Source organism: Vigna radiata, chromosome 2 (assembly GCF_000741045.1).
Source record: "Vigna radiata var. radiata cultivar VC1973A chromosome 2, Vradiata_ver6, whole genome shotgun sequence".
Taxonomy (NCBI): domain Eukaryota; kingdom Viridiplantae; phylum Streptophyta; class Magnoliopsida; order Fabales; family Fabaceae; genus Vigna; species Vigna radiata.
Window position 1 is genome coordinate 9,231,200 of NC_028352.1, and position 8,534 is coordinate 9,239,733.

At 31.0% G+C, this 8,534-nt stretch overlaps 2 protein-coding genes across 2 annotated transcripts; both read right to left on the reverse strand.

Annotated features, from left to right (window-relative positions):
- Positions 1-213: 213 nt before the first annotated feature.
- LOC106776460 (vesicle-associated membrane protein 714) lies at positions 214-4,023 on the reverse strand. Its single transcript, XM_014663927.2, has 4 exons — positions 3,689-4,023; positions 1,588-1,778; positions 741-904; positions 214-597 (listed from the first exon to the last, which is right to left on the reverse strand). The coding sequence occupies exons 1-4, from the start codon at positions 3,903-3,905 to the stop codon at positions 507-509; spliced, it is 663 nt and encodes a 220-aa protein (XP_014519413.1). The 5' UTR covers positions 3,906-4,023; the 3' UTR covers positions 214-506.
- A 1,690-nt stretch (positions 4,024-5,713) lies between these two features.
- Positions 5,714-6,894, reverse strand: LOC106755917 (NAC domain-containing protein 90). Its single transcript, XM_014638148.2, has 3 exons — positions 6,638-6,894; positions 6,266-6,540; positions 5,714-6,160 (listed from the first exon to the last, which is right to left on the reverse strand). The coding sequence occupies exons 1-3, from the start codon at positions 6,810-6,812 to the stop codon at positions 5,903-5,905; spliced, it is 708 nt and encodes a 235-aa protein (XP_014493634.1). The 5' UTR covers positions 6,813-6,894; the 3' UTR covers positions 5,714-5,902.
- Positions 6,895-8,534: the final 1,640 nt, after the last annotated feature.

Sequence of the window (8,534 nt, forward strand, 5' to 3'; positions counted from 1 at the left end):
AAGCTAGAAGACGGCTTCTCCAAACGATATTTTCCCTTCTATCCAATAGCTTTTTTAATTTCTTTTATCAAGATTCGTCACCAATAAGTTTACACACATACACGTGTATCATTTTGGCAATGGATTATCTTATCATAATAAATCAGAGCATTGCAGTGAAAATCTATAACCTTCCACAACTAAATGGGGGGAAATAATCATTCTCAACTCAAATTTAATGCGTAAAAAATTGAACTTAGATTATGAAATATATTAAAAATTCACATTTACAGAAGGATGATCCATAATCATAGATAACCTTATCAGGCCGCAGTATGAACTTCTATAATACAGAACCAGGAACGACATAGAAAGGAAAATACATGTAACCGTTTGAGTCCTTTATCAAATTCATCCTCTCAGCTCGTAGACTCTGGAATACTAAAGTGTCCTCCAATGTACATATTGACAGGAACGATTATGACGCTTGCAGAGCTCAGAAAATAAATAAACTGACAGGGCGACAACTAGGATCTGCAGGACGGTAGAGAGATGCCTCCACAACAAGCAGCGATTATTAAATACAGAACAACAACAATCAAGCATGTCAATAAGGCCCTGTCAAAGACCAAAAAGCATACAGTCAAGAAAGTCAGCCCCGTGACTTTAAATCCAAATAATTTTTGGTATCCCAGATATAAAATGTATACTTTCCAAACTGTACTTTATTGTGTGTAACGTATGAAAGAAATTTTACTCACAGTAGTTTAAAATTTTTCATCCAAAGAGCTCTTCGAAGGCGCTTCGACTGTTTCCTAAAGTGAAATGCACTGTCTTGCATTGTTGCTGTCTTATCAACAAGAAGCTCGATCCGGTCACCTCTCTCCAATATTTTTTCAATGTTGTCCACCATGATAGTGCGTATCTGTAATATAGATTGAAAGTTCTAATCTCACCATCTATGAGAAACTAAGGGACTTAAACAGACAAGACGTATAATGTGAAACATCAATAGAATAAATAAAAGTACAGCATATATACATTCTAAATCCAAATGCTCTTCATAAACATACTTGTAAATCAATTAGTACACTACAATTTCTAGGAAAAAGGTAGATAACTTTTCCAAGAAGCATTTTTCCCTATCACTCCCTAAGCACCTTATAAAGGCACCGGAGCATTCCAAGTCAAGAGGTATACCACCTCTGCCTGGCTAACCAACTTTCTATAAAGATAAATCCCAAATGTAATAGCTTATCATGTAGTTTATTTTTTGTTGAATAAAAAAGCTGGAGCACAAACATATATACGACATTTGTGTTTTTCTTTGGTCCCTACGACAAACCACATCAGTAGTTATTGTTAACTTGATACATAACCAGATTATATGTTGGATAAAACTATCTATCACTTACATTGCATAGCAATGAAAAAGGAAAAATTATGAACAAAAAACAAAGATGCATATAAACAGATTACACCTTCCCCTATCACATTCTAAAACTTTATTTCTCCCTTTTTACTCTGCTATATAAATAAAAGGGAGAGGATAAAGGAGAAAGACAAAAATAGGGAGGGATAAAGTTTTTTTTTTTTTAATGTACTTGCCTCACCAACTTCACCCCTCACACGATTGAGGGTATCGGCACTTTGATTACTGGAAAAGAATTCCATTTGCTGATGCAAAACCCTTGAAAACTCATCATTCATAGCATAAGCTGGTGCATAATTAGCAACTCTACTGTAGTTCTTCATAAACCTCATTTGGATATCTTCCAAGTATGAGAAAGGAACTCTCCCTGAATCCAGAGAAAATGAGTCATACCATAGCAGTAACAAAGATGTAACAGTATAGTAGTATACAATTTGGTTAATATTAAATGATAGTTATTGTTGACACGGATTATATATTAATCCCTAAGTCAGTGTTGACAATAAAAAGTAATTGACAACTTTGACTAGTAATGATTAGATTGAAGAACTGTGTCTGTGGTGAATTTTTGAAAAACAGTACCAAAATCTATTTTCTCTCACAAACGTTTTTAGATATTTGGAGCTTCAAATAGAGGCGAAAATTTATCAATTGTAGGCTTAAAAGGTTAAAGTGTGTGGTTGGTTCAGTTCCTTTGGAGGAATAATCACTTATTTTTGTCAGCTTCATGACAGAGCTGTCAAAAGAATGTGACTATTTCCCCAAAAGTAGCCTATACCAATTATCAAACATGCCTTTAAAACGATTATATATGTTTTTCTATCAATTATAAGCATATCATTACTTCTTGCCAATAGATTTAGAAATCATTGATCATTTCCTTGTTCAGAACAAAGCTGACAATTTGGACTTAGTTGGTAAAGAGAGGAGAATTGTTGAGAACGTCTTCTAACTCAAAAGTCAATATAGCATTAAAGAAGAAAGTATATGTAGTTAAAAGGGTCATAATTTAACCCCACCCCTCCCCTCTTCCTTTATGAGATAGCATTAAATCTATCCATTTAGGCATTGGCAGGAAGGTTTTTCATGCAGAAAGACTAATGGTTAATTTCAAGATCAATAAAACATGGAGTACCTTAAAACGTAATAAAGCATTGAGGATGATATCGTATTATTAACACTCGAAAAACAGACCCTACCAGGATTGCCATAGAAGCACTATTATTAAAGTCTAAATTTTCTCAGTGGTCTAAGAGCGCATTCGTACATACAAATTAGGAATTGTCAAGCAGGAGGAAGCTAAAAAGACACAAACTACGAAACTTAACACAAAGGGTAGCCCTTGGGTTTTGAAAAAAGTTCATTTGCTGCAGTAAAAGACTAGTACGTGAGATGGCACTTGGACTAAGGTTGAATCTGCACTCCTTTGGAGTTCTCTATTTGTGTATATGATTATCCAGCAACAGGACTTCCCCTAATTTAACAAGCTAAAATAATGCAATCTCGCTCATTTTCTTCAATTTCTTTCTTCAGTTCCTTGGCCATAAAAAACAGTCTAAATCATGTCTAGGTGGTAAGATATTTGACATCATGGCGTTTATTCAAAGTAGGGATTAAATGGTCTGTTTTGAATCCCATTAAAAAATTCACATGATTCCTAAATTCTATAGTTACAAAGCGTCTTTCAGAGGCATTAAAAGTGTTGTATTGTTAGTTGTCAACCGACAAGTCACAGACATGTCAATATAAGGAAATCTTAAACAACAGGGGAACTCATATTAATAGTATGTCAGTCCTAAAAATTCAGTAGAAGCTACAGACAACTCTCAACAAAAACAATAAGCAAAACAGTTGAATTTCCAAGTCAATGAAGAACCAACAAAGAAACAAGCTTGCAGACTTCAATTACAACTTTGTTCAAATTACAAAAAAGCAATGAAATCCAAACACTTTCCGTTCTAAAGAACAATTGCCTACAATACAATTAAAGATATCAAGGCCAACCCTGCCTATTTCCTCTCCGGTCAAACCCTAGGGTTTTTAACTTCTTCCTTCTCTCTTACACACGTTCTCAATTCCGATCCTGCTTTCTTTGGCTTTAAAAAATAGGTCATGGGGAAATTTTCATCGAAGAAAAACAGCGCATCTCACTCACACAGAGTTCAAACTAGCATCTAACACACGCCACGTCTCTTAGGTAGATCCTACGTTCTAACAGAAAGTGAATCGGATCGTTCAACGATGAAATTAAGACTACGATTAAGAAGAAGAACTCACTTCCGAAGGTGTCGTTGGCCATACAGACGTAGGTGATGCCGTCGGATCGGAGTATGTGAAAGATGTAGCGATCCTGAGAGAAGCAGAGCCTGGAGTCGGACTCCGCTGGAAGCTTCTCGAGGATGCGGCGAGCGACAGCGCCGGTGTTGCCGGTGACGGCGCTGAACTCCGCCAGCACTACCGTGCCTCTGGCCACCAAGGCGTAGAATATCGCCATCGGCGAAGAGCTATCCAGAAGAACAGGGAGATCGTTCTCTGCCGCTCCTCCCTTTCTCTCTAGCTAGATCTTCGAATTGGTTAGCACGGCAACATTGTTGTTAACAAAAACAGATCATTTACAACTTCATAATTGAAATTCGTACCTATTACTGTTACTTAACTTTGGAATTTTTTTTTTTACACCAAATAAACATTCACACTCTAATTTTAGAAGTAAATAATAATTAAAAATATAAACTTTTATATTTATAAAAGACAAAGAATAAAAAATTAAATGTAAAGTGTTTTCTAATTATTATAATAATAATAATTATTGTTGTTATTATATTATCTTTATAATATAACATAATATTAAAATGAAAATAAAATAAACAAGGGATATATTTTCAATTTAAAATAAAATTTTATATAGCAATTATCTACTATTATCTGTTTATTTATTTTTGGGTAAGGTTAAAATTTTGAATTTGGTTATGGTCGAGGTTGGCGATTGTTCAGTGAAGTAAGTAGTACGGTTGAGTAAACATTAGTTTGGATGGATTTATTATTCTGGTATTAATTTAAATTTTGATTCAATTATAATTTAAAACATATTTTCTAATAATATTTAAAAATATGTAAATTTATTATAAGTATAATACTATATTATAGAAATTATTATTTATTAAATGAAAACTATAATTAACATATAGTTTTTCCAAGAGAAACTTGTATTTTTTAAATTTAGTAACATTAAACCAAATTAAAGTATCTCGAATCATAACATCAGGTTGACCACACAAATTCAACCGTACACGGTGGTTTGTTCTGCACTCAACGCACGTGCTGTGACCTGGTTGGGAAATCTCATTTTCAGTATGTAATAATAGGACTAGTACCGATAAACTAATATTTTTGTCTCATAATTATTAAATTATTTTATAATCATGTAAAATTATATAAATTTTATTTATGCAGTATAACGAAATTTATTAAGTTTTATCATGAAAATGATCAATAATTTTGAAACTAAAATAATATTTTAAAATAGTAATAATGTTAATGTTTATTTTTTATTTATTATAAAATAGTTATACCACTTTCACTTCGTTCTTAAATAAAACATATAAAAAAATTACATTTTTCTTATTTTGTCCTTTTTTTTTAAAACGGTATCCGAAGCTAATTTAGTAATGAGATTAAATTTTAATATTAAATTATTTTTTTGTTGGAAATTTAAGTCTCATGATCAAAAATAAAAAAGTTTAATATTATATAAAAAATAAAATCCAAAAACTTATGGTAAGTGATGACAATTTTATATGTGAAAATTAAACTGAGATCTTTTTGTTAAATTTTTTTCTTGAAAAAAAAATCTGATTGTTAAGACACATTAATCTCTCCATTAATAATGTCCAAAGAGAAATAATGATTGAAAAATGGTTATATTTCTAAAGAATAAAATAAAGAATAAAATAATAAATGTAAGGTGCTTACAATATTTTGTCAAATGTAAAAATAATAGTCCCATAATGATTTTTTTAACTGTTTTTTGGTGTTTGGTTGGACAAGGTAAACATTTTAGTTTTAGTTTTTGTCAACTAAATAAAAATAAATAATAAATAAAATTAAAAAAAAAATAAACAGTTTCGTGAGAAGGATTGTAACAAAAGCAAAATCGCTGAGTGAGTGTTTAGCTGAAAAAAAAAAAAGAAAAGTGGGAACAATACATGAACTCATGAGTTGATGTTTAATTAATTGTTATAATAATAATAATAATAATAATAATAATAATAATAATAATAATTTACAAAGGCTATAGTGGGTGTGGAAAATAGATGGATTGATGTTGAAATTAGATAAAAATAGTGGGAAGTGTCGTCTAAGCAGAAGCTATCTGGTTAAATAACAAAACTTGTTCTTAACATGATATGATTATCGTATGTTGTAAACAAATATGGTATAGTTTAGTTTCATTATCTATGATTTGGTCGATGTCATATTTTAACGAGTCATTCAGTTCTTGAGTTCGACCCAATTGAAGTGTTCCCATTCCAATTCCCATGACGGTTCTTGAAGCTGTTCCTCGTTCCAATTTCTGCTACTTGAATCTCCAGTTTCTGGGAGCTGAGAAAGCTGAGAAAGTTGGCGCAATTGAGATGAACTTTGACAAAAACGTGACTCTGTTCCGTCTGTCTCTGATGGACGTCGATCAAATGCTCGAAAGCTTCCAGATACGATATAAACCCGATATAAGCTGAATTCGCATCTCAACTACACGCCATACATCAAAGATTACGTTAACGAACATCAAAATTAAACAAGTGAATGTGATGTTAGGAAGAGAAAGACACCAAGAATTTGCAATTGTGTGTGTACCTGAGGGGTGACAGGGTTGGAGATGGCTCTGTACTCGTTCATCTTCCATTTGGTTTTTCTTCCCATAGGAGCTTTTCCTTTGTAGAACACCATGGATTTCTTCACCCCAATGACTCTGTTATCAGAAGAATAAACATAGCCAGGTGAACCAGTAGCTTTCCAGTACCCAGAAGCTGTGGTTCTGCTAGGTCTCCCTCCTCTGGCTTCTCTCTCTTGCCCAGGCGAAAAGAAAAACCATTGCTCTGTATCCCCACGACAAAGCTCCCCCGCAAGTGCTGCAAACAACCATTTTACCAAAAATGAGTGAATTCATATGCACAAAAGTTTGCTTATTTATTTATTTATATATATTTATTTATGAATTACACATACTTGGGAGGTTCCATGGTTCCAGGGCATTGATATCAACAACTGGAATAACTCTATCTATGGCAGCAGTAACAGCAGCAGCATTATTTCTTGAAGCTTCTAGCTTGTTGCGTAGGTAGAAGCCAACAAGCTCTTCTTCTGTTGGGAAGAAGCGAAAACCAGGTGGATGATCTTCCATAATTTTTCTGTCTGTTTTACTTTTGTGGACATTGGAATGAGGTGAATATATATGTATAAACGAAGGAGAAAAAGATAGGGTGGTGGGGCAGAGAGATTGAGCGTGTAAATTTAGAAAATTGGCAAGTTTTGATGGAAACTTTTACGCGGTTATGGGAAGGAGAAATCGTCTATGTTATCCATGTTGGATACCTTATGATGGCTACATACCTATATATCCAATAAAATGTTATTTTGAACAAGTCCTCCTCTCTCCAAAACCATCTCACAGAGAGACAAAATAAAAAAGTCTGCTTTCAATTTCTCACTCGTTCTATCTATCTGCAAATGCAATCATTTTATGTTTAAGTCAGCTAGGTTTTTGTGTAACCAAACCTAATTAATTCTTCCCAACCCTAATTTTGCAGAGATTATTTTGTCAACATGTTAATGGACATTTCTTCTGCGGATCTATCATCTATGCAGGGCAATCTCACTGGTGGAACAAGTCAGATATGTCGTTTTTTTTTTCTGCTCTCCACAAAATAATGTAGTTTATAATTCCCATTTTATTTTATTTCATAAAATAAATGTTTTTATTGTATGATAATTTTTTAAAAGAAAACTACTCTTTTGAATTTGGAAGTAAAATTTATGAAAATTAGTGTAGAATTTAATTTATGTGACAAATTAAAAAAATTTAATTTCAAATTTATTTTCGTTTACTTCCAAATTTATTCAAATAAACAGAAAAAAAATTACCTTCAAATCCTCTCAAATTCATTTAATTACTCTCTATCAAATCTATTTAAGTGAACAAGATCTTAATATTTCACAGGAGTCAAAAATAAAAAAAAAATAAAAAAATAATTTTATTTAATTTCATTAATCTCAGTGGTTTTTTTCAAAGTCCACTAATTGAAACTTTGCATCGTAAATTACACTAATTGCTTAAAATGACATTACTGTTAAATAAAGGGTGCTGAGAAAATTTTATTTAAGTATAGTGTATCTGATAAAATAATTTTTTGTATTTAAGTCTACGAAAGTATTATTATTTTTTATTACACATGAAATCCAATTATATAAGTAAAGCGTAGTAATAATAATAATAATTATTGTTATATCTTATTTCATTATGGATATAAATAATTTATTCATCATCTATGCTATTACGTAAAAAGATTCTTTATTTTGGTGTAACTGCTCTTAAGTATTTTAAGAGATTATTTTTTAAATTCAATTTTTTTTACAATAAAAAAATTATCTACAATAAAATTATAAAATTATTTACTTTTATAGTTATATGTGTTTTTCCTAATTTCTTGCAATATAAAAATGAATCTTGAAAATATAATAATCTCTATTTTCACATAAACATGTTGTGTTCTTATGTATGATTTTTTATTTTACTTTTTACTTTGTGATTCATAAAAAATATTCCGGATATGTTTAACTGTTTTATTCAATATCCATTTGTAAGAATGTTAAGAATAGTTATTTGGAATTAACATGATAATTTTATAATTAAAATTAAAAAAATGGAAAGTAAATTTATCATTTGCTATTTTAATAGAGATAAATTAATAGATAAAAGAACATTGTTTTAATTGAAAAATATAAGTTTTTAAATTTAATTTTCTAGAGTCAAATTTTATTTATTTATATTTTCTTTTGTTTCGAGTTGAATACAAGTATATTATTGTCTATATTTTATTTTTATTTCATAACTAAGTAGTACTAT

What these genes read in the sequence shown, in the direction of transcription:
- LOC106776460 (XM_014663927.2), bottom strand. Translation starts at nt 3,905, where the DNA reads ATGGCGATATTCTACGCCTTGGTGGCCAGAGGCACGGTAGTGCTGGCG. An exon ending in TGAGGGGTGAAGTTGGTGAG is followed by an intron (nt 905 to 1,587) that starts GCAAGTACATTA and finishes TCTATATTACAG; the next exon opens with ATACGCACTATCATGGTGGA. An exon ending in ATGAAAAATTTTAAACTACT is followed by an intron (nt 598 to 740) that starts GTGAGTAAAATT and finishes GGTCTTTGACAG; the next exon opens with GGCCTTATTGACATGCTTGA.
- LOC106755917 (XM_014638148.2), bottom strand. Translation starts at nt 6,812, where the DNA reads ATGGAAGATCATCCACCTGGTTTTCGCTTCTTCCCAACAGAAGAAGAG. An exon ending in GGAACCATGGAACCTCCCAA is followed by an intron (nt 6,541 to 6,637) that starts GTATGTGTAATT and finishes GGTTGTTTGCAG; the next exon opens with CACTTGCGGGGGAGCTTTGT. An exon ending in CCAACCCTGTCACCCCTCAG is followed by an intron (nt 6,161 to 6,265) that starts GTACACACACAA and finishes TATGGCGTGTAG; the next exon opens with TTGAGATGCGAATTCAGCTT.